Source organism: Oncorhynchus nerka, linkage group LG26, assembly GCF_034236695.1.
Source record: "Oncorhynchus nerka isolate Pitt River linkage group LG26, Oner_Uvic_2.0, whole genome shotgun sequence".
Taxonomy (NCBI): Eukaryota; Metazoa; Chordata; class Actinopteri; order Salmoniformes; family Salmonidae; genus Oncorhynchus; species Oncorhynchus nerka.
The window spans coordinates 22305690-22330358 of NC_088421.1; the positions used below are offsets into that span (position 1 = coordinate 22305690).

At 43.0% G+C, this 24669-nt stretch overlaps 2 protein-coding genes and 1 long non-coding RNA gene across 6 annotated transcripts; all 3 read right to left on the reverse strand.

Moving 5' to 3' along the window:
• Positions 1–579: 579 nt before the first annotated feature.
• LOC135564676 (uncharacterized) lies at positions 580–6213 on the reverse strand. 3 transcript variants are annotated; one of them, XM_065010259.1, is made up of 6 exons: positions 5757–6213; positions 4347–4443; positions 2227–2823; positions 2094–2129; positions 1784–1909; positions 580–1681 (listed from the first exon to the last, which is right to left on the reverse strand). In XM_065010259.1, the coding sequence occupies exons 2-6, from the start codon at positions 4376–4378 to the stop codon at positions 691–693; spliced, it is 1782 nt and encodes a 593-aa protein (XP_064866331.1). In that variant the 5' UTR covers positions 4379–4443; positions 5757–6213; the 3' UTR covers positions 580–690. The 3 variants fall into 3 exon arrangements, with proteins under 3 accessions (XP_064866331.1, XP_064866329.1, XP_064866330.1); XM_065010257.1 differs by having other exon boundaries at positions 1784–1912; positions 5757–6212; XM_065010258.1 differs by lacking the exon at positions 5757–6213 and adding an exon at positions 4858–4988 and having other exon boundaries at positions 1784–1912.
• Positions 6214–8419: 2206 nt separating this feature from the next.
• Positions 8420–9927, reverse strand: LOC135564677 (uncharacterized). The gene is made up of 2 exons (XR_010461204.1): positions 9459–9927; positions 8420–9336 (listed from the first exon to the last, which is right to left on the reverse strand). It is a non-coding gene; the product is annotated as an uncharacterized LOC135564677 (long non-coding RNA).
• A 3232-nt stretch (positions 9928–13159) lies between these two features.
• On the reverse strand, positions 13160–16131 carry LOC115122484 (uncharacterized). Of its 2 annotated transcripts, none has more exons than XM_029651690.2 (6): positions 16022–16131; positions 15750–15843; positions 14913–15509; positions 14780–14815; positions 14475–14597; positions 13160–14357 (listed from the first exon to the last, which is right to left on the reverse strand). In XM_029651690.2, exons 2-6 carry the CDS (start codon positions 15779–15781, stop codon positions 13367–13369), a joined length of 1779 nt encoding a protein of 592 aa, XP_029507550.2. In that variant the 5' UTR covers positions 15782–15843; positions 16022–16131; the 3' UTR covers positions 13160–13366. The 2 variants fall into 2 exon arrangements, with proteins under 2 accessions (XP_029507550.2, XP_029507548.2); XM_029651688.2 differs by having other exon boundaries at positions 14475–14600; positions 16022–16130.
• Between the last annotated feature and the right edge of the window lie 8538 nt (positions 16132–24669).

Below are 24669 nucleotides of genomic sequence, written 5' to 3' on the forward strand. Positions count from 1 at the left end.
CATGCGGACTACATGTGACAAGTATGTGTAACTTATAGATGAACACACAGGCGGACTACATGTGACATGTATGTGTAACTTATAGATGAACACACATGCGGACTACATGTGACATGTATGTGTAACTTATAGATGAACACACAGGCGGACTACATGTGACATGTATGTGTAACTTATAGATGAACACACAGGCGGACTACATGTGACATGTATGTGTAACTTATAGATGAACACACAGGCGGACTACATGTGACATGTATGTGTAACTTATAGATGAACACACATGCAGACTACATGTGACATGTATGTGTAACTTATAGATGAACACACATGCAGACTACATGTGACATGTATGTGTAACTTATAGATGAACACGCATGCAGACTACATGTGACATGTATGTGTAACTTATAGATGAACACACATGCGGACTACATGTGACATGTATGTGTAACTTATAGATGAACACACATGCAGACTACATGTGACATGTATGTGTAACTTATAGATGAACACACAGGCGGACTACATGTGACATGTATGTGTAACTTATAGATGAACACACAGGCGGACTACATGTGACATGTATGTGTCATCTCTTTATTTTTAATTGTGGAACATTCTAAGTGCCACTGTACAGTATGTTTGAGAGGCCCTAACTTCAAAGACTGTTAAGTCATTTATGTTGTCCTACTGTGTCATACACATCGATTTCTTCCCTCTCAGCTTCTCCTCCAGAGGGTAAAATGGCTGCTCCAGGACGATCTGACTTTTCTCTAATGTTAATAGACCTCTACACAGCGAGTCATGGATCTTCTGCCAGGACTCCATCTCTGTGCGCCATAATGCTGATCTGGCACGGATGAGCTGGGATCTCTCACTCTTGCTGCCTTTGGCCAGGCTGACGCTGTCTTTACAGATGAAGAAGACATCCAGGCCAATGAAGAGGACGTTGAGGGTGATGAGACCAGCCCGCGCTGACTTGGAGAGGGCTAGTGGGGTGCCTTTGGCCACCTGTCCAATGTCCGGGATGTCCTCGGCTAGCTTGGGTAGGTTTCGTGCTACTTTGCCTTCCTGGAGCGCCAACTTACCAGCGCTTGAGATCAGATCTTTGTTTCTAAGGACTTCTGCAGACTTAAAACCTGAGGAAAGGTCAACTAGGGAGTCAATGCGTTTTCCGATGGTCCAAGTGGTGGCAATCACCTTCCTTGCTCCAACCATGTTCACCGTGCTCTGCCCCAGGAAGGGCTCCATATTCCTGACCACATCCTCCAGACACTCCTGAAGACTCTCTACATCCTCCATGAAACTCTGAAATATTTCACTGGCTTTCTTCTCATGGATGCTATTGACCTTCATCTCTGTGATACCAGTGGTTATACTGTTGACCCCACTGGTGACCCCCAGGCTGGCCCCTGCAATTGTGAGAGCCAGTGACACTCCACCAGTGACAGGGGTCAGGGCTAAGCCCACGATGGTTAGGATCCCTCCAGCCACCCCCACTGAGCTGCCTGCCACACTGGAGATCTTAGCCCCCAGCTTCATTCTGTCCAGCTGCACAGCATTCTCCTCCAACTCGGTCAGAAACTGCTCCATCCTGGGTCGGCACTGGCTGAACTGACCAATGAAGCGCTGAGCAGCCCCTTGGAACAGGAATGTCAGTCTGAGGTTCTGGTCCATCCTGGGGAGATGGATTCAACATATATTTACTGTATACCAGTAAACATAGTATACCAGTAAACAAAAATATCAATAGAAGTTTAAACAACCAAACTAACCTTACCTGATATCACTCAGCTGATTCAAATGGTCCAGCATCTTTTGTATGGACTCTTTCCGCACATCAGCACCAAGGTTGACCACAGGGATGTCATTCTTCTTTTTCCAAAACAGCATTTGACTGATGTAGCTACTGTAGCGATGCATATTAATTTCAACATTACATTATATTCATTAGATTATTATGTGGCTTTTGAATTATATCACAAAAGCACAATAACCTTGTCAAATGACATCTGAGAAGGCCAAAAATGAAAGAAAAATAGTACAACTATGCTAATATAATATAAAATGCTGATTTTGAGGGATCTTACCCAAGTTTATTTTCAGACTCTGGTCTGATCTGTAATCTTGAAGGAAAAAATGGGTATCAAGTGTTTGTAAAATGGCAATGAAGAAGATTATATGAGTTAATGTTAAAGCAATTGTGATGGGAGCTCCACTTACCCCTTCTCCATCCTTTTACAGACCTGCTGGCTGATTTGTATGTATCTAACGAGTTGGCAGGCCAGCACCTCTACATTGAGGAGGCTGGGCATAAAGAAAGCCTTAGCATCCCTCTTAAAATGGATGAGGAGAGGGCAGGCCATTCTGGCAGCAATGATGACAGCCTGAACACTGGCAGGGCTCGTCCCCTGAGGCAGACAGAGGAACCTGTTCTCCTCAAACACCAACAGACAGGTGACCGCCAGACACTCCACAGCATCCAGGAAGTAATCCAGCTTCTCCAGGCCTCCCAGAGTGTCCTTTAGTACAGCCCCCAGCTCCTTCTCCAGCTCCTCACGCCTACTGTCTGCAGTCACCTGGGTCAGACCGCTCCATACGAACTCCCCAAACGCCTTGGCCTTGGTCGCCGACTTACGGACATGGTCGAACTTAAGGTCAATTCTCTCTGCCCTCTCCTTGATGTCCCTCATCATTTTCAGTTCTGTCTCCCTCTGAAGGGCCCATTTGCAATGCCTGTCACAGAACTCCCTCACTGTGTGAATGTGGCTGAGGGTGTCAGAGATGTACTGGCCCAAGAGCTCCCTTGTTATCTCTAATCTGTAACAAAAGAGGGATTCAGATAGGAGCTTTACCATTGAATTCAGGATAATCACTATATCAAATTACAAAGTTGTAGATTTAGAGTGCCTATCCAACTTTACACTTTTATTGAATGGCCTTTATTGAAAACCTTGGATTCTTTGTCAACACTGCCCTCTGTTGTCTATGTAAAGTAATCCAACAACACTCCTTTTTTTGCCACAGTTATTAAACCTCTTAAATGTAAGGTCCCCTATGTGATTCTGGTACCGGTTCCAACTGACATTTTCGCTTATAAATCGATCTGTGGACACAGTAGATCGAAATGGATTAAGCGAAAGCCCTGGTTCCCACAGACACAGTAGTATTTTTTCTGAGTCTGTGTGATGTAGGATATGAAATCTGAAACCACTTGAAGCTGGGATGTCCCTCCAACCATTTCATTCACTCTTCCTACTGTCCATCACCTCCTGAACCCTACATCACAGGTTTCATCATGGTAGCACATTCAGAGATAAGTTTTAGATGAATGGCTATAAATCTATAGTTAGTCATTTTATCATTTGATTATGCTATATTTAGAAAGCATAAATCATTTCAAACCTTATTCATACAGTTTTGTTGAATAGGAAATACATAATAAAATACTTCATATTTGTACTGTGTACTTGAGCGTGTCCTCAAAAGTGACTACACCTCAGCAATTTATAACTTATTTCTTTTTACCAGAAAGGTGAGATGTTAACCTTTCTTTGAGTATACAGCATTACTAGTTATTGTTTACGACCCTCTCATGATACATTACTTTTGTGGATTACGTAGATTACATGTTTTATTACATTTAGTTACATTTAACTGGTTAATGTCATATATACATATATTCATACACATAGCTCATATATCAAGCACATATATTAGTGCCCTCAGGCTGCTTTAGAGCCTGCTTGTGACCATAGGATTAAAGCTTGCACAACACACCCCATGACTAAGACACAAACTGCTGTTGCACAAAACATGGTTCCCCATTGTCACAAGGATGCTAACTGCACAAACACTCACACCCAGCCATTAACTGCCCCTCTCAGTTCCCCTTATCGCACGACTCCTTGACACACAGACATTTCATCGCACGAACACACATACTTAACTCCCTCTCAGTTTCCCTTATCTCACGACTCCTGGACACACAGACATTTCATTGCACGAACACACACCTCACCCCCTCGCTACTGGTCGGGTGCCAAGAGTAGAGGACTCTGCTTGTGCACCAATGGGGCTCCTGCTCTGGCTAGAGCAGGTCCGCCTCCAACCCTTCGGGACCATTCAGAAGACGAGACAAGACAAGACTCCACCTACATTATTCCATGTATAAAATCTGCTGTAACCACTGTCTAATGCCTTTTTTGCTGACTCCTTACTGAGTCATATGACTAGGTCCGTGCACGCTAAAACTGCAGGACAAGATATCTTTTGACTCAATAAAACTGCCATTTTGCTACAACTGAACTCCAGTATTTGAACACCAACATTAATAGTCTCACCGTGACATGATGCTTTCCCTGTGTTTGGACATTTCCTGGTTTGGCTGATATCGTTACTGAACAGTGTTGCCTTGTCCCCAGTGTATGTCCAATGGAACTATGGATTAAACATACAAATAAAATCACAGGCATGAAAAATAAAAGTCTACATTTCTGTTCTGAAATCCTTTTGAATTAGGGTTCACATACATCGCATAGCTACATGCGCAAACACAGTACATCATTTGTAAATCGGGAGGTCCCGGAAAACATTGTGAGCGCGAGGAGTGGTATCCCACCGTATCCGGGGTACACATTGAGGAAAGAAAGTGACAAACACAACGTAGCAGTGCAGCAGACAGAGTAAACAGCCTACCTACTATATATGGTGGCGAAATGAACAGGGGAATCAGTTGCTGATTACGATTTATTTTAGCCTCATTCTAGACATTAGTGTACAACAACAGTTTCAGACGTCACTGCAGAACATCCGCCACATGCATATGGATGCATATGCATCAAACTCGATTACCTTTTTCTTTGGGGCGAAATTTCTAATAACTGAAATGTTGCAAGTTCAAATCCCCGAGCTGATCTGTCGTTCTGCCCCTGAACAGGTAGTTAACCCACTGTTCCTAGACCGTCATTGAAAATAAGAAATTGTTAACTGACTTGCCAAGTTAAATAAAGGTCAAATAAATAAATCTATTTTGGGGGGCTTTCCTACGTTTCAAATTCAGTAGGAAGGCTACGTGACGTGATTTACGCAGAGACCTCTTTTCACTAGTCAAGATCTGTTACTTATTAACCCTCCGCATAATGTACAAATAAGAAAGCAGGTCTTGGATCACTGTGGCAAGATATGATGATTACACCGGATGACCGCGCTTTTACATGATGATCTTTCTGGGTGGTGGGAGCAATAACGAGGAGGCAACTTGATTTAACGCTCATCGCTTTTATTAGAACCGTAAATAGGTACCGGAATGACAAAGTCAAATCTGAGATGCTGGATCCGGCTCAAATTAAGCACGGGGGCAAAGGTGTTAACACTTTTTGAAGTACAACATTTAAAAAGGGACAATCTGCAGTTGTTACATTCATTTTGTAATGTATAAAATAACGATAGCCCTATGTACACATTATCGCTTGAAGAATATAATGTATTGCCTCATTAGCTTAGTCCAACTCTCGTATCCCACCATAACCTACAACATACGTTTGTTTTACTCCAATGCATACCCTCAATACATGGTTAAAACTATAATGTTGATATCATGGATGGTCAGTCCTTGTATGCATAGGTCTGTCTGTGAAGTGGTTACAATCTCCAGTCCCTCAGTTTTCTGCTAAAACGCTTTGTTATTGTTTCAACTGTTGATTTCCCCTTTCAATGAATTAAATAAATATGGATTTATAAATCTCACTCACCTTGACAAAGGGGCTGAATGCTGTTCAGTCTCCCTACATCGGGAATGTTGTCTTCTCAGTTTCGTTTTCCTTTACCAAACTCAAGTTGGACCCATTGTGCTATAATAAGAACGCTTGGCCACGTCACCGCCATGCCTTTGAATGATTGAGACTGCGAGGCGAGAAAGACACGCTAAACACAGAGCAAATTCTTTAGTAAACAAATCTGTTGCGTGGAACAACATTGTGGCCTATTTTTTGTGTGTTCATTTTAAAGTTTTATTTTTGAGACTAGATATTCTGTAACATACTAGTGACTGCAGAGGGTAGCTGACAAATGTAATACCCATTTCCGACAGATGTGGTATGTTACCTGTAAAAAATACAAGGCAATATTTATATCTCATATGGAGTAAGTGAACAGCAAACCTGGTTTCAAAAAAACAATTAAAGCAACACCTCATGTATGTGTAACTTATAGATGAACACACAGGCGGACTACATGTGACATGTATGTGTAACTTATAGATGAACACACAGGCGGACTACATGTGACATGTATGTGTAACTTATAGATGAACACACAGGCGGACTACATGTGACATGTATGTGTAACTTATAGATGAACACACAGGCGGACTACATGTGACATGTATGTGTAACTTATAGATGAACACACAGGCGGACTACATGTGACATGTATGTGTAACTTATAGATGAACACACAGGCGGACTACATGTGACATGTATGTGTAACTTATAGATGAACACACATGCAGACTACATGTGACATGTATGTGTAACTTATAGATGAACACGCATGCAGACTACATGTGACATGTATGTGTAACTTATAGATGAACACACAGGCGGACTACATGTGACATGTATGTGTAACTTATAGATGAACACACATGCAGACTACATGTGACATGTATGTGTAACTTATAGATGAACACACAGGCGGACTACATGTGACATGTATGTGTAACTTATAGATGAACACACAGGCGGACTACATGTGACATGTATGTGTAATTTATAGATGAACACACATGCAGACTACATGTGACATGTATGTGTAACTTATAGATGAACACACAGGCGGACTACATGTGACATGTATGTGTAACTTATAGATGAACACACAGGCGGACTACATGTGACATGTATGTATAACTTATAGATGAACACACAGGCGGACTACATGTGACATGTATGTGTAACTTATAGATGAACACACAGGCGGACTACATGTGACATGTATGTATAACTTATAGATGAACACACAGGCGGACTACATGTGACATGTATGTGTAACTTATAGATGAACACACATGCAGACTACATGTGACATGTATGTGTAACTTATAGATGAACACACAGGCGGACTACATGTGACATGTATGTGTAACTTATAGATGAACACACAGGCGGACTACATGTGACATGTATGTGTAACTTATAGATGAACACACATGCAGACTACATGTGACATGTATGTGTAACACACATGCAGGCTACATGTTGATGTTTTCAATGTATGTCAATTGTAAAGTATCTTGTCTGTAATATCTTTTTCGTTATGTGTTGGACCCCACTAGACTAACTGTCACCACTGACATCGGCTAATGGGGATCTTCATCAAATCCTAAATCTTACCCTTTCAAACATCCCCTTATTTACAACTTATTTGCAGGCATAACCCTTTTATACATATGGGGAAATATGGGGAAACTGGCATTTTGGGAGGGGTGGGGAATGGGGGATGTTGCATGGGGGCTGTTTGCAGTTCAAATTAGGAAGGTGTTAAAGAATGGAAGTGTTAATGGATTTACCTGCAAAAAGCAGAGAACCATTCACACAGACCTGATACCTGTATTTTGGTTACAGGATCAGAGAAAATGCAGGAATCAGTACTAGGTCTTAAGGTGGCTTTAATTTTTCCATGTATTTTTTTTATTCCTTACCCCTTTTCAGATATACATATGTCCCACCTTGCTATCTTAAGGTGAATGCAGTAACTGTAAGCCAGCTCAAATCGGTCTTATGTAGCAAAATGTTTAATTGTGTTTTTTACATTGGATGAAGTAGAGACTCAGACCTACAAAATGGTATATCATACACTGCATTTTTGAGGAACAATGGGAAATGAATTCTTCTTTGAAAGTTGATCAATTTAGCATTAGCATTGTTCACACCCTCTTAAGCCAGCCCCACCCATCTCTTTAAAGATTCACATGTGAGGTCATGTGCTAAACCGTGAGTAGTGTAGTAAAGATTAAGACTAAAAGTGGTAAAAGTAGTAGCCTACAATAATGAAAAATTCCAGGTAAACAGAAAGTGTCCAGATAAAAAATATTTTATAAATATTAGATGATGCTTACCCAGACACACTTGGCTAAATTAATGGGTCATGTGAAATAAATGCTATAACCCCCAGCCACATCCAATGGTGGAAAAAGTACTAAATTGTCATACTTGAGTAAAAGTAAAGATACCTTTAATAGAAAATGACTAAATTAAAAGTAAAAGTAACCCAGTAAAATACTACTTGAGTAAAAGTCTAAAAGTATTTGGTTTAAAAAAAAAGTTAATGGAATTGCTAAAATGTACTAAAATGTAAGTATCAAAAGTAAAAATATAAATCATTTAAAATTCCTTATATTAAGCAAACCAGAAAGCACAATTGTATTTTTTATTGACGAATAGCCAGGGGTACACTCCAAAACTCAGACATTATTTACAAACAAAGCATTTGTGTTTAATGAGTCTGCCAGATCAAATGCAGTAGGGATGACCAGGGATTTTCTCTTCATAAGTGTGTGAATTGGACAATTTTCCTGTCAAAATGTACTTTTGAGTGTCAGGGAAAATGTATGGAGTAAAAAGTACATTATTTTCATTTTGAATGTAGTTAAGGAAATGTTAAAGTTGCCAAAAATATAAATAGTAAAGTAAAGTACAGATACCGCACAAAAATACTTAAGTAGTACTCCATTTTTTTTTTACTTCAGTACTTTACACCACTGGCCACATCTTGCTAAGTTGATGGGTCTCTACAGGAGGTGTAAACGGTACAGCCAAATGGTTACTTGCATAGTAGCAATATCAGAAATAGATGGTGTGAATATAAATACAATAATATACAGTATGTACAAGAACAATATCAATAACGATATCAGTGATAGATGAGGGGTAAAGTGGTTGAGCAGCAGGTTAAAAATAAAATAATAGTAGCAACAACGTATGGCGTGTGTGTTAGGAGACAGTCATTTGAATAGAGGCACTGCAGAAAGTGCTGATGACTGGTCCGTCCGAACCTCGCATGAACAAAGGAATCTATATTCGGAGAGCCTGTTTCTGTCCTGCCCTTGACTTTGGTGCAGGGCATGTGATTTCCACAGACTCTTCTTCGAAAAACTCCTTGATCTTCTCAAAAATATATGTTTGTCTAGCTGTGTCCAGTCCAGGTGGTGCTTGTACAGGCATACCATATATTGGAGGAAGGACGTCAGCGTTCCGCAGCAGCTGAAACCTGATCCCGACTGAGCCCGAACGCTCCATGGCGAGAACAACACCGGGCTCCAGAGCATCGAACCTGTAAACAGGAAATAACCAACACATTTTTAGAAGACATTACAAACTTGCAAAATATAAATTCACCTCCAAAGTTTCGTTAATAAGAATAACCTCATACAATGCAATGAAAATTAAATTAACCTGAAGTGCTGGTAGTGCTTGATCTGTGGCAGCGGCCTGAAGTACGGAGTCAGCTGTTGTTGCCAGCCATAGCTTTCCACCAGCACCGTACCTTCCTCCAGTCTAACCAGCTCTGGGATGTTGACCCCTGTCACAGTGCTGTACCTTCACAACACCAGCCATCTCAGACATCTCTGAAGCTCTACTTGATGAGGCCGGAGTACCAGTCGAACTTGGTGTGGCCTGTGATCAGGAAGTGAAGATCCAGACTGTGGTGGAGCTTGTGTATGGTCTGGAGCACAAACGTGTTCTTGTTTTGGCCACTGCAGTTGTCACAATTCAGGTCCACACATGTTTCCCCAACTCCATATTTGGCGAATAAATGGTGCTTGTAGTTGATGACTGCGCTGCTGCCTTTGCTTAATGACATGCCTTCATCAATCATGTCGTTGACATATTTTTGTATGTAAAAATGAGTTACTGCAGTATCTTCTCCCTGCCACACGAGGGGGCATGGCACCAACCTGAGTGACTGGAGTAAAGCATATGATCCTAGAATTGTAGTGTTGTGATCATCTACCTCTGTGCTCCTTTGTGATGAACACATAGCCTATCATTAATATGCATAGAATCGTCAAGAGAGAATCAGATTAATCTGATGATGAGCGTCAAAGGATAGTTCCAGTGTGTTTCTTGTTCCATGTGTTATGTGTAACTCAAAGGGAAATGTGTTCACTGTTTGATCCGATAATAACCATTAAACCATAAACTCACTAATGGATTCATTTGCATGTTTTATTATTATACCTGCTACCAAATTGGCCAGCAATGGGTCAAATCATTTCTGATTGGATAGTTTCTAAGCAGTTACCCCATCTCAATCAAATCAAATTGTATAGGTTGCTTACACATATTTTGCTGACTTTATCGCAGGTGCAGTGAAATGCTTATGTTTCTAGCTCCAACAGTGTAGTAATACCAAACAATACACACATATCCCAAAAGAACAATAAAGGAATTATAAATACCAGAACGAGCAATGTCAGAGTCCAGAATATATATATCTATGTATTGACTGTGTTGTCTAGACAGTATGGACAGTATATGTCAGAGTCCAGAATATAAATATCTATGTATTGATGGTGTTGTCTAGACAGTATGGACAGTATATGTCAGAGTCCAGAATATAAATATCTATGTATTGACTGTGTTGTCTAGACAGTATGGACAGTATATGTCAGAGTCCAGAATATAAATAGTTATATATAAGTATAAGTAGTTATATAGGCAGCCTTGACTAGAATACAGGATATACACTGTGTATGAAGCATTGGGATCACCTTCCTAATATTGAGTTGCACCCCCTTTTGCCCTCAGAGCAGTCTCAATTCGTCGGGGAAAGGTGTCAAAAGCGTTCCACAGGGATGCTGGCCCATGTTGACTCCAATGTTTCCCATAGTTGTGTCAAGTTGGTTGGAGGTCCTTTGGGTGGTGGACCATTCTTGATACACACGGAAAACCCAGCAGTGTTGCAAGTTCTTGACACACTCAAACCGGTGTGCCTGGCACCTACTACCATACCCCGTTCAAAAGCACTTCAATCTTTTGTCTTATCCATTCACCCTCTGAATGGCACACATTCACAATCCATGTCTCAATTGTCTCAAGGCTTAAAAATCCTTATTTAACCTGTCTCCTCCCCTTCATCTACACTGATTGAAGTGGAATTAACAGATGACATCAATAAGGGTTCATGGCTTTCACCTTTTTATTTATTTATTTATTTCACCTTTATGTAACCAGGTAGGCTAGTTGAGAACAAGTTCTCATTTGCAACTGCGACCTGGCCAAGGTAAAGTGTAGCAATTCGACACATACAACAACACAGAGTTACACATGGAATAAACAAAACATAGTCAATAATACAGTGGAACATAAGAAAACAAGATGTCTATGTACAGTGAGTGCAAACGAGGTAAGATAAGGAAATAAATAGGCCATGGTGGCGAAGTAATTACAATATAGCAATTAAACACTGGAATGGTAGATCGGCAGAATGAATGTGCAAGTAGAGATACTGGGATGCAAAGGAGCAAAATAAATAAATACCAGTATGGGGATGAGGTAGGTAGATAGATGGGCTGTTTACAGATGGGCTATGTACAGGTACAGTGATCTGTGAGCTGCTCTGACAGCTGGTGCTTAAAGCAAGTGAGGGAGATGTGAGTCTCCAGCTTCAGAGATTTTTGCAATTCGTTCCAGTCATGGGCAGCAGAGACTTGGAAGGAAAGATGACCAAAGGAGGAATTGGCTTTGGGGGTGACCAGTGAGATATAGCTGCTGGAGCGCGTGCTACGGGTGGGTGCTGCTATGGTGACCAGTGAGCTGAGATAAGGCGGGGCTTTACCGAGCAGAGACTTGTAGATAACCTGTAGCCAGTGGATTTGGCGACGAGTATGAAGCGAGGGCCAACCAACAAGAGCGTACAGGTCGCAATGGTGGGTAGTGTATGGGGCTTTGGTGACAAAACGGATGGCACTGTGATAGACTGCATCCAGTTTGTTGAGTAGAGTGTTGGAGGCTATTTTATAGATGACATCACCGAAGTCGAGGATCGGTAGGATGGTTAGTTTTACGAGGGTATGTTTGGCAGCATGAGTGAAGGATGCTTTCTTGCGATATAGGAAGCCGATTCTAGATTTAATTTTGGATTGGAGATGCTTAATGTGAGTCTGGAAGGAGGGTTTACAGTCTAACCAGACACCCAGGTATTTGTAGTTGTCCACGTATTCTAAGTCAGAGCCGTCCAGAGTAGTGATGCTGGACGGGCGAGCAGGTACGGGCAGTGATCGATTGAATAGCATGCATTTAGTTTTGCTTGCGTTTAAGAGCAGTTGGAGGCCACGGAAGGGGAGTTGTATGGCATTGAAGCTCGTCTGGGGGGTTGTAAACACAGATTCCATAGAAGGGCCAAAAGTATACAGAATATTGTGGTATTGAAAACACAAACCATGATATTGAAGTGCTCAAAGTCGGTATGCTTTATTTTTTGTTTGTGGGGTCATTGGCACAGAAACCTGTTGGTGGAAAATTTGTTGTATATATTTGATATAATTATAAATGTGGCATAAACATTATGAAAATCTGGTTAACCCCTAGCTGATCATTGTCTACAGCCAGCTCTAATCGTAGTGTAATGAATCTGGCAGGGAGAGAACTCGTCTGCAGTGGTCGGCAAACCCTCAACCTTCTGGCCCTGCGTGGCATTAACTGTGTCACAAAAGCATGCTGAAGTAGTAAAGTCGATATCCACGATTAAAAACACAGGCTCGGTACAGTTATTGTTATTTGTGGTCGTACAAATGATTTAGAATTCATTCTATGAGGGGGAGGGTGTTCAGTTTATTTTATAGTACAAGGGGAGGGTCATGTGAAATAATGTGTAACTTTGGGGAGGGTGTCATTATTTTTTTAGGACACCTTCATTAGGACAAGCCCCTCCCCCCAGTACATGTTGATCTGTCCCTTTGCAAGACGTCTTCAACTTCCAGTGAAGTGAGGAATGTGAGTCTTCTGTGTATGAAGGTACATGTCACCAACACAATATTGGAAACATTATTACATTTCACTTTCAGTATTTTGACTAGACTGAACACATATTTTGGAAACATATGGCCATGACATTAAACAGACTACTTTTAAAAAGTGCCAAACAGAATAAGTTTCATGAAATTGAACATTGTTTTATTTCTTATAACATTAAATTGTAAAGTTGATTATAAAATTAGACTTGTGTACAGAATGAGTGATGAAAATGAAAAAAGGGCTGTGTCATCTCTTTATTTTTAATTGTGGAACATTCTAAGTGCCACTGTACAGTATGTTTGAGAGGCCCTAACTTCAAAGACTGTTAAGTCATTTATGTTGTCCTACTGTGTCATACACATCGATTTCTTCCCTCTCAGCTTCTCCTCCAGAGGGTAAAATGGCTGCTCCAGGACGATCTGACTTTTCTCTAATGTTAATAGACCTCTACACAGCGAGTCATGGATCTTCTGCCAGGACTCCATCTCTGTGCGCCACAATGCTGATCTGGCACGGATGAGCTGGGATCTCTCACTCTTGCTGCCTTTGGCCAGGCTGACGCTGTCTTTACAGATGAAGAAGACATCCAGGCCAATGAAGAGGACGTTGAGGGTGATGAGACCAGCCCGCGCTGACTTGGAGAGGGCTAGTGGGGTGCCTTTGGCCACCTGTCCAATGTCCGGGATGTCCTCGGCTAGCTTGGGTAGGTTTCGTGCTACTTTGCCTTCCTGGAGCGCCAACTTACCAGCGCTTGAGATCAGATCTTTGTTTCTAAGGACTTCTGCAGACTTAAAACCTGAGGAAAGGTCAACTAGGGAGTCAATGCGTTTTCCGATGGTCCAAGTGGTGGCAATCACCTTCCTTGCTCCAACCATGTTCACCGTGCTCTGCCCCAGGAAGGGCTCCATATTCCTGACCACATCCTCCAGACACTCCTGAAGACTCTCTACATCCTCCATGAAACTCTGAAATATTTCACTGGCTTTCTTCTCATGGATGCTATTGACCTTCATCTCTGTGATACCAGTATTTAAACTGTTGACCCCACTGGTGACCCCCAGGCTGGCCCCTGCAATTGTGAGAGCCAGTGACACCCCACCAGTGACAGGGGTCAGGGCTAAGCCCACAATGGTTAGGATCCCTCCAGCCGCCCCCACTGAGCTGCCTGCCACACTGGAGATCTTAGCCCCCAGCTTCATCCTGTCCAGCTGCACAGCATTCTCCTCCAACTCGGTCAGAAACTGCTCCATCCTGGGTCGGCGCTGGCTGAACCGGCCAATGAAGCGCTGAGCAGCCTCTTTGAACAGGAACGTCAGTCTGACTTGCGGGTCCATCCTGTCGGAGGGGAAAGATATCTATTTACTGTTTTCCAATAGACTAGTTCTTGAATCTTGTTAAAAAATGTCAACATAAGTTTTAAGAGAAGAACCAAACCATGGCAGAAAAACCTACCTGATCTCACTCAGCTGATTCAAATGTTGGAGCATATTTTGTATGGACTCTTCACTCACACCACCAAGGTTGACCACAGGGATGTCATTCCTCTTTTTCCAAAACATCATTTGACTGACTGAGCTACTGTAACAATGAATATTCATTTCAACGATAAATTATATTCATTACATTATTTTGTGGCATATGAATTATATCACATAAGCCAAAGAACCATGTCAAATTACATAAAAATTAAAGGAAAATAATACAACTATGCTAATATAATATACATGCTGATATTAAAACTGTGTGAGGGATCTTACCCAAGTTTACTCTCAGGCTGTTGTCTGATCTGTAATCTAGAAGGAAAGAATTGACATCAAGTGTTTGTAAAATGGCAATGAAGAACATTACATACGTTAATGTTGAAGAAATTGTGATGGGAGCTCCACTTACCCCTTCTCCATCCTTTTACAGACCTGCTGGCTGATTTCTATGTATCTAACAAGTTGGCAGGCCAGCACCTCTACATTGAGGAGGCTGGGCATAAAGAAGGACTTAGCATCCCTCTTAAAATAGATGAGGAGAGGGCAGGCCATTCTGGCAGCAATGATGACAGCCTGAACACTGGCAGGGCTCGCCCCCTGAGGCAGACAGAGGAACCTGTTCTCCTCAAACACCAACAGACAGGTGACCGCCAGACACTCCACAGCATCCAGGAAGTAATCCAGCTTCTCCAGGCCTCCCAGAGTGTCCTTTAGTACAGCCCCCAGCTCCTTCTCCAGCTCCTCACGCCTACTGTCTGCAGTCACCTGGGTCAGACCGCTCCATACGAACTCCCCAAACGCCTTGGCCTTGGTCGCCGACTTACGGACATGGTCGAACTTAAGGTCAATTCTCTCTGCCCTCTCCTTGATGTCCCTCATCATTTTCAGTTCTGTCTCCCTCTGAAGGGCCCATTTGCAATGCCTGTCACAGAACTCCCTCACTGTGTGAATGTGGCTGAGGGTGTCAGAGATGTACTGGCCCAAGAGCTCCCTTGTTATCTCTAATCTGTAACAAAAGAGGGATTCAGATAGGAGCTTTACCATTGAATTCAGGATAATCACTATATCAAATTACAAAGTTGTAGATTTAGAGTGCCTATCCAACTTTACACTTTTATTGAATGGCCTTTATTGAAAACCTTGGATTCTTTGTCAACACTGCCCTCTGTTGTCTATGTAAAGTAATCCAACAACACTCCTTTTTTTGCCACAGTTATTTATTGCCCTCGGTTATTAATAGTCTCACCGTGACATGGCGCTCTCCCTGCACTTTGACATTTCCCAGTTTGGTTGACATTGTTTCTGAACAGAATTCGTCTTGTATTGGACATGTCCATTAACTGTGGATCAAATAGTCAACAATTATGAAAAATTGAAGTGTACATTTCTCTGCTGAAATAATTTACAATCAGGATTCACAGACATGGCATGGCTTACGTGGGCAAACATGTTTAGATACTTTTCGAAGTACAACATTTCTTTAGTGTAAAAAAAATGGATTTATTAAACCTCACTCACCTTGACAAAGACCCTACTGCACGCAGACAAAACTGAAATGTAGTCTCTTTAAATGGGTCAACATGCTTCGACTCGACTGGGGAATAGCCAAGTTCCAAACGAGCAGGGTTGCCAGGTCCAGCTAAAATAACTAGATCAATGACCAGTCAAAACCTGCCCACAGGTCCTGAAAACTAACCCACATGTTGCAGCAAGAGAGGAGTTGCCACATTTATCCAATGAATTTTTTTCGCAACATTATGGAGCGAATTAAGAAGGAATATCGACACAATTTGTAATGACCTAGGCTAAGAAGCAACATTCGGTTTTTCATCAAAATAATAATTCTTCCAAGTTTAAGAATATGTCACCATATACCACAAACCTCTGTGGTGACTTATTGCTATTATAATCATGTTACCAACGTAATGAGAACAGTAAAAAGTAATTTATTGTCATACCCGTGGTACACGGTCTGATATACCAAGTGTTCAACCAATCAGCATTTAGGGCTCAAACCACCCAGTTTATAATTGTAAATAAATCCAGTTTGCACATGTGCATAACTATAGATAAATCCAACAGGAGAGTTTGAGGAGAGTTTGCGTGATGAACGTTGGACAGAGGATCTCGAAATCTCTGTACAAGAAATACTTGGACAAACTTCGAAAATATTACATTAGGCTATTTTCTGACAATTGTGCCTTTATTATGTGCCAGACTACAAAACAATCCGTGGTGATTTTAGCATGTAAATCTTGGTGGGGCAACAACATCAAAAAGTGTGATGCATGCCAGCAAAGCCACTACACAACACAACACTAAACAATACATTAATTGCACTATACCACTGCTATACCACCTGGCTGTCAGCGGAGCCTTGTCTGGCAGCGAAATAGTTAATTCAGCCTAATTTACTGCCTTTAAAAAATATATAGCTGATATGGCTGACTTGCTTAAACAAATATGGTTTCTACTGACAATTGAGATGTACAAACTATGGCATAAGGGGACAACAAGTAGATAAGAGGCAATCTGTCATTTCGATTAAGACATTAATGAGCGAGCTAGGATGTACGTTCAGCACTTTTGAAATGTACTGTGACAGAATTCAGAACATGCGCCGTTCTTACAGTGTTCTTCCTGTACACCAAGTCAGAACCGTAGGATAAATAAAGGGGGCATATAAGCAGACAATGAAAGCTCTTACAATATTCAACGATCACGTCTCTCAAAAACAGGTTATAGGCTACATGTGCACCACCAAGTCAGAACATTAGGCTAAATTAAGAGGTGAACATTATTATGGTGAGGCACAGGGTCTACTAACAGCTTACTACACAACATACACGTAGTATTACATTCTTAGTTACAGTATACATATCTTCCTGGCATATTACATCATTTATGCAGCAGCATACAATACATTTTTGGATGCACCTTGTTGTGCTGTGCTCCCTTGAAAAGGAAGGTCCTTCATGGCCAATAGTTTTTTATTAAACTTTGTCATCAAAGTCTGGAATTCTCTGAATTCATGGTGCTTTCAAGACAACTGGGAACTCAAAGAAGAAGTTGAATCACGATGATGTCAGTGATCTTCAGGTAGTAGCTCTAGAAAGAGGCCCAAGTTCCTGATTTACAATTCCGAGTTGGATGAAAGTTCAAAACCTATTTTCCCAGTTGCAGCTCAGATTATGCAGTTCCGAGTTAACAGTTGTTTTGAGAGCGGCACAAATTATGCATCATTGACATCATGGCCAATTTTTTATTGAACTAGACAAGTCAGTTAAGAACAAATTCTTATTTACAATGACAGCCTAGGAACAGTGGGTTAACTGCCTAGTTCAGGGGCAGAATTAAATAATTTGACCTTGTCAGCTCAGAGATTTGATCTAGCAACATTTCAGTTACTGGCCCAACCTGCCACCAACGTTGAATGTTTATAATTTTAAACTAGGAAAAGAGTCCCTTATTCTTAGACCACACAGCTACAGGCAATCCACTGAATAGCAGGCTAATGATTGCTTTGCATGCTTGCAGTTAGCCACTGATTCCTTCCAAACCACACATTGTTGAATTTGCAATTTCCAACTTGTTGTGTAATGTTTATGTCCAATGGCCAATGAGCACTGCGACATTTTATCAATATTTCTCTTCATATTTTTTTAACCTTTATTTAACTAGGTAAGTCACAAATTCTTATTTACAATGACAGCCTAGGAACAGTGAGTTAACTGCCTTGTTCAGGAGCAGAACGACAGATTTTTACCTTGCCAGCTCGGGGATTCAATCTAGCAATCTTTTGGTTACTGGCCCAACGCTCTAACCACTAGGCTACCTGCCGCCCCATATGACAAGGATTAAAAAGGATTTGCTAGTAGATTGTCGACTTGATTCATGCTGATTACTGCTAGCTAAGATTTTGAAAGTCCAATCAAAACTACTGTAGATATAACATGATTTGATGTCATTTTATCTGTGGCCAATGACCTTGAGCCTTCTTGGATGGGCACTTCTAATGTAACTCAATAGCAGCACCCAAGGGGCTAGAATTTTCGAGATCTACCCTTAGACTTGGCTGTGACATAGTGTCCACATGAATGACAGAACACTGAGACAATCACTGCGCAACACTCCGTATTTCCTGCTGGCTTGCACCACCACCACCACAGAAGCACTGAGTTAGGCTGAAACACCTGCATTTTGGAGTTGCCTTACTCAAGAAAACAAAAAGAGACCATGTTTGTATGCGGCTTTATTAACTCAATAATATATTTTTTTTTTTACATTGTTTGCAAACTGACATGTGACACATGTTAATGCCAAAATAACATGCAAAATAGGCAAGCCCCCCCCAAAACATAAACAGGTGGGGCTCTGACCCCCCTGCCCTGAATGACGGGTCGCCACTGCAAACAATTCTATATTGCCTATTTACGAGATTGACTTGTTAAGTCAGTAGGCATAGGCTACCAACTAAAATATGGGTTTATATTTGCAATTCAACTTTGCCATGGTCTGTTGAGCTAGATGCAGGTAGTCTGGCCCCTGATAGGCCAACATCTCATTCCAGGGAAAAGTCCACAATGAAACGGACATTAAATGTGGAGAATGATACATTTGCAATAAAGCTGTGACCATGAACACAATTGATAACTTCCAATTTAATTAACTAAACATGGCTGAAGTAATAGACTATCTATTAAATCCATTTGCCAGCTCCAGGTAGGCTACACAAGTTGCACAAATGTACTTGCAACGACTCCAGTAATATTGTCATTTCAACATATTTATTGTAATAGCCTACTTGATGGCCGACAGATACAAATGTATCCTTCTACACATTTAATGTCAGTAGCATGTGAGGGAGTTTCCAACTGAACAGCACTTGAGACCCAAGAACTGAGCATGAGTAAAATCCTTCCCATGATACTGTTTTCCATATTTTCCAGTGCTTTGCTGCCGTTATATCAGTTCTAGCACGTTAATATGTTTTATGGAAAAGGGTTGGAAATAGGTATCTCTATAATGATCTAATTATCCTACCTACAATGATCCTACCTACAACTATCCTACCTACAAGTTGTCACAAGGTGCTCTGCTGCAGGGCACTCTCATCCGGCCCACTTCCACACCACTCCCTCAGTCAGCAACAGCTGGCTTGCTTACTGCCTGATAGTCAGTAGCAGCAGGTCACAGTAAAATATACTGCATATATAGTTTTTTTTAAGAGAAATGCCATGGCGGCCGGTAGTGCAATTTAGAAGCAGCCCAAAAACCCACAACCCATGGCCAATACATTTTCACCCACGACATTGTTTTCATAGTAGCCCAATTGTCCGAAAACTGTGGACATGGCAACCCTGCAAACAACTGTGCTTGCAAATTACTTTAGATGTTTGCTTGAAAAATGAAAAGGGGGGGAAACCGGCAATATTACCCTGGGACAGTGGAGGGCTATGAGCTGGAAATAGTCATCTACGGCCAAACAAGGAAGTGACGACACACCCAAACAAGGAAGAGACGTGCAAGAGAATAAAATCAAAGATGGTACAGGCAGAAACTGCTTCTCCAATAGAAAACCCTGATCACACTTGTAGGTGATGTCAAGGTAATGTTGGCTAGCTAAGCTCATGCGCAGAAACACATCATCGGGTCCAATTTTCGATATAAAGTTGTTTTTGGCTCAAATTAAAGTGTGTCAGATTGTCACTTTCACAAGGTTGGAGTAATAACAAGTTGGCTCTAATCTAGATTGTGCCTTTAGATTTAGAGAAGATTAACAACTAAGGAAGAAATGTTCACTTCTCTCATTGACTTCTCAAACCCCGGGAGGAGCATATGTGAACAAATGTCAAATCAAATCAAATTGTATTGGTCACCTACACATGGTTAGCAGATGTTAATGCGAGTGTAGCAAAATGCTTGTGCTTCTAGTTCTGACAGTGCAGTAGTATCTAACAAGTAATCTAACAATTCCCCAACAACTACCTAATACACACAAATCTAAAGGGATGGAATAAGAATATGTGCATAAATATATGGATGAGCGATGCCGAGTTCAAACTTGATGATTGATTCACGTCTGTCAAACAGGACCTTGAGCAAGAAAGAGAGGTTAAGACGGAGGGCGACACTCCTCTTGTCTGGACCCATTCGGAAAAACATTCAGTGCTCACTGAAAAGGCATGAAGTTCATTCACCCTCTTTTTGGAGGTAATAGCCAACAGGAATTCCACCTTCACGAATAGGTGAAGTAAAGTAATCAACTCTTGGGGTTCGAGAGTGGCTTAGCAAGCGCTGACAGCACCACGCCAACGTTCCAGTTTGGCACCGAGCTGGCCACTGCTGGACACGGACGTCGAACTCCCTTCATAAATTTGGAGAGCAATGGGTAGTCAGCCATGGGTCACTCTTGGCATCCGTCTTGGCATGCCGAGACAGCGGCTAAATACACTCTCAATGTGGATGGCACTCGGCCCGCATCGAGCAGTGACTGTGAAAACCGTAAAACCATTTGCACATATGGCTTTCAAACCAAGGACAGAATATGCCCCACCACATTTGATATGATGCATTGGTGGAAGAAAACATGGCGCCCGCAATGTGTTCACGACATTGTCCTGAAGGCCTAGACTGGTCCACTAACACCTCTCAGAGGCCAAACCCGAAGTTGGAAGCGGTGTGGGTCCAGATGCCACAGTGTCCCCCCAGCCTGAAAAGAAGGTCAGGCCTCATGTGGTCCTGAGTCGAGAGACAACAGAAGACTGAACCATGGTGGTCTCGGCCAGCATGGAGCTGTCAAGAACAGCTGGTGGCCAATCAAGATGACCCTGTAGCTGTGATCAGGGGAAATGGTGGGAAAGTGTAAAGCGGCATTGCGGGCCAATCGTGATAGAGGGCAACGAGAACTAGCTGGAGCAATAAGTGTTCTCCTGAAATGCAAACAGGTCCACCTGTGCTCTCCCGAACCTGTCCCAAAGCTGTAGCACAGGTCCTGTGCACTCATCACCAACAGTTGACGGTGTCTGTGTTATTTTGGGTCGGCTGTGGGAGTTGAACCATCGCTGGAGTGGCCTGATATAGAACGCCAAGCGGAACCAACAGTGAAGCCACCAGCATGCCTCATCCGAGCCGGAAACGGTTGAGGTAGGATAGGATTTTGTTACTCTCACCTGAGGGAGACGTGACCTCATGAGAGTCAAGTCTATGGGCATCCCGAGGTAGATCACCTTCCGTGAGGAGGTCAGGTGACTCTTCTCGTTTAGGGTAAGGCCCAGAACTCTAATGTGGTTCAAGAGGGTCCTCGTGTCTGTTGTGGCCTGTTCCCTGGATGGGGCAGACTATCCAATCGTTCAGGTAAGGCAGTAGAATGTGCCACCACAGCAAAAGATAAAGGCTGGTGGACCAGCCGAAATGCTGCAGTAACAGTGTCCACCATGCAATGTGAGAGTTTGGTCGGATAGGCACTGGCCCAAAACTCTCTCACCATAATTAACAAAAACTGATTGCCCTAGCCGGGCACATCACACTGGGGGAAGCCCCTAGTTCACCCGCAACAGCGAGAGGAGCGTGTGGACAACTGTAATGGCTGGTTAACGTGTCTGTCGAATAGAACCCTTGGCCAGAATGAGGGGTTTGGGTGTCGGTTGACTCCTTCATCTGAACTCTTTCGGAAACATCCAGTCAACCAGGGCTTCAACATTATGTGGAAGGACCACCAGAGGGCAGGCTGGGCTCACGGATAGTAGCCCAACAAGGCATGGGAGACAAGGTAACCAGAGGCAATTAAGCATAGCTGACGGTACTAATGACATATTCTCCTTCCCCTATAAGAGAGAGTATGGAACCAGCAGAGAGGGGGGGGGGGAAACTATCTCTGGAAGATGGCCACAGAGACAGAGGACCATGAAGAACCACTAAGATGGTGACAATCCCGTGACTTTTGTTGTAGTTTAAAGATAATCATATTGTGTTCCTGTTTCATCTGGAGAAGAAGATGTATGTTTTTCCTTGGGAGAGTTTCATTGATTATGTTGTAGTGTTTGTGTTGACCAAATGCCCTCAATAGAGAACTGTGTTCAATCAAGAAAACCTACTCCTGAGTCGTTTATTCCACCTTTCCGCTTTAGAGTGACGCCCAATTACTTGGTCCGCTCACATTGGTGGAGAATGCGGGCATTAGGTGGACGAGTGACACAAGGATAAGTGAGTAAATCAAGATTCTTCCAGTAGACCCGGAGGAACCATTCAAGAACGATGGATAACGCCCTACTACAACAATTGATCACGGCACAGCAGACAACAATAGAACTCTTGCAACAACAGCTGAGCCGGCGAGAAGAACCTAGAGTTAAGCCAAGAGCGGCTGCTCATTCCATCTTACCTCGTCTCTCCAAGGAGGATGATATTGAGGCCTTCCTCATGACCTTCGAAAGGACGGCCACCTTGGAAGAGTGGCCGCCCACAGAATGGGCGAGCGCATTAGCCCCTCTTTTGACCGGGGTGGCTCAGGAAGCCTATTTTGACCTGGATTCCCACGAAGCTGTGGACTATGGGCGACTAAAAACCGAGATCCTGTCCCAGTACCAGCTGACTGCCAGAGATAGGGCCGTAAAGTTCCATCAATGGACCTATACAGCTGATCAACCCGTCCGTGCCCAGATCTTCGCATTAACACGACTGACGAAACAGTGTCTAGAACCTGGAAAGGGAGTAGGACATGTGATAGAGACCCTCGTAGTGGACAAGATATTGAGGGAATTACCCAGTGACTTAAAAAGGGTTGTGGGGCAAGCCAACCCGTTGTCAGCCGACGCCATAGCCCAGGCAGTGGAAACATATCGGTCTACTCGGGAGTTGTTAAAAAGTGACAAGGAGGAACGGAAGGATTCTTCCAATCCTGTACCACGACTCAACCCGGCGCGTCCGCCACCAAAATGTCCAAACCCCCTCCGGAGGTGGGAGAAGTCAGCCACCACACAGCAGGGTCTGTGTTATAAATGTCAGTCTCCCGACCATTATGCCCCACAATGTCCTAACAAGGACGAGCCCATAGTCACGGAGTCATCACTGCCTACCCCCACACATCCCGCTTTGAGGGGGCAGGATCAACACTGTTGGTTAGCAGAAATAGCCCCAGCCCCAAAGATTCCGGTTCGAGTCGAAGGTCAAGATGTGGTAGCCATTCTCGACTCGGGAAGTATGTTTACGTTAGTAGAGGAGCGGATGGTGACCTCCGCAACACTGCTACCAGACAAAGTAGCCATATCCTGTATCCATGGAGACACCCACTATTACACCAGTGTGAATCTGCCTATTCTCACTCCAAAAGGAAGGTGTACAGTCAGGGCAGGGAAAGTGCCCCAGCTGAAGGTGGCATTATTGATCGGGAGAGACTGTCCCCGAGCTTAGGCAGATGACGTTATGCATGGGAAGAAGGGGGACAGGAAAGAAGAGAAAATCCAAGCCCGAGGTAGTAGTCCTACAAGGAGATGTAGCCGCGTCCCCGTCCTCTGCAGCAGAGGAAGAAATAGCGACCCAACGTTTACGACAGATATTCCAGGAAACCACTGATAAAGACACCTGCGAAGGGTTATACACAACGCAGGAAGGACGGAGCAATCAGACGCTAAGGGAGATATTTGAAGCTCCATCCGAGGAGGGAACCTGGAAGGGATTCTCCTCGGTCACCCCTGATGGGGATGGGGAACAACCTCCACATCCCTCTACCTAGGTCGACCTGCCCCAGGTATTAAAGGGACAGTTCGGCACCTCGCAGCATAGAGACCCAGACCTAAGGGAGGCCATGAGGAAGGTGAAGGTGATCGAAGGGAGGAACGTCGACGGATCAGGTAAGCCCCCTCTTCCTTACTATGCAATCAGGCAGGGTCTCTTATACTGGGTCGTACGACGAAGGGGGGAAAAACCAGGAATTACTAATGGTGCCTAGACCATAAAGGGGTACAGTTCTACAGTTAGCCCATTCCCAAGTCCTAGGAGGACACCTGGCACGAGACAAGACTATTGGCAGAATCATGCAGAGATTCTATTGGCCCCGGGTCACCCGGGATGTGGCCAGGTATTGTAGGACGTGTGATCAATGTCAACGTACAGCTCCACGGCCACACCTACGTCACCCTTTGATTCCTCTCCCCATCATAGAGACT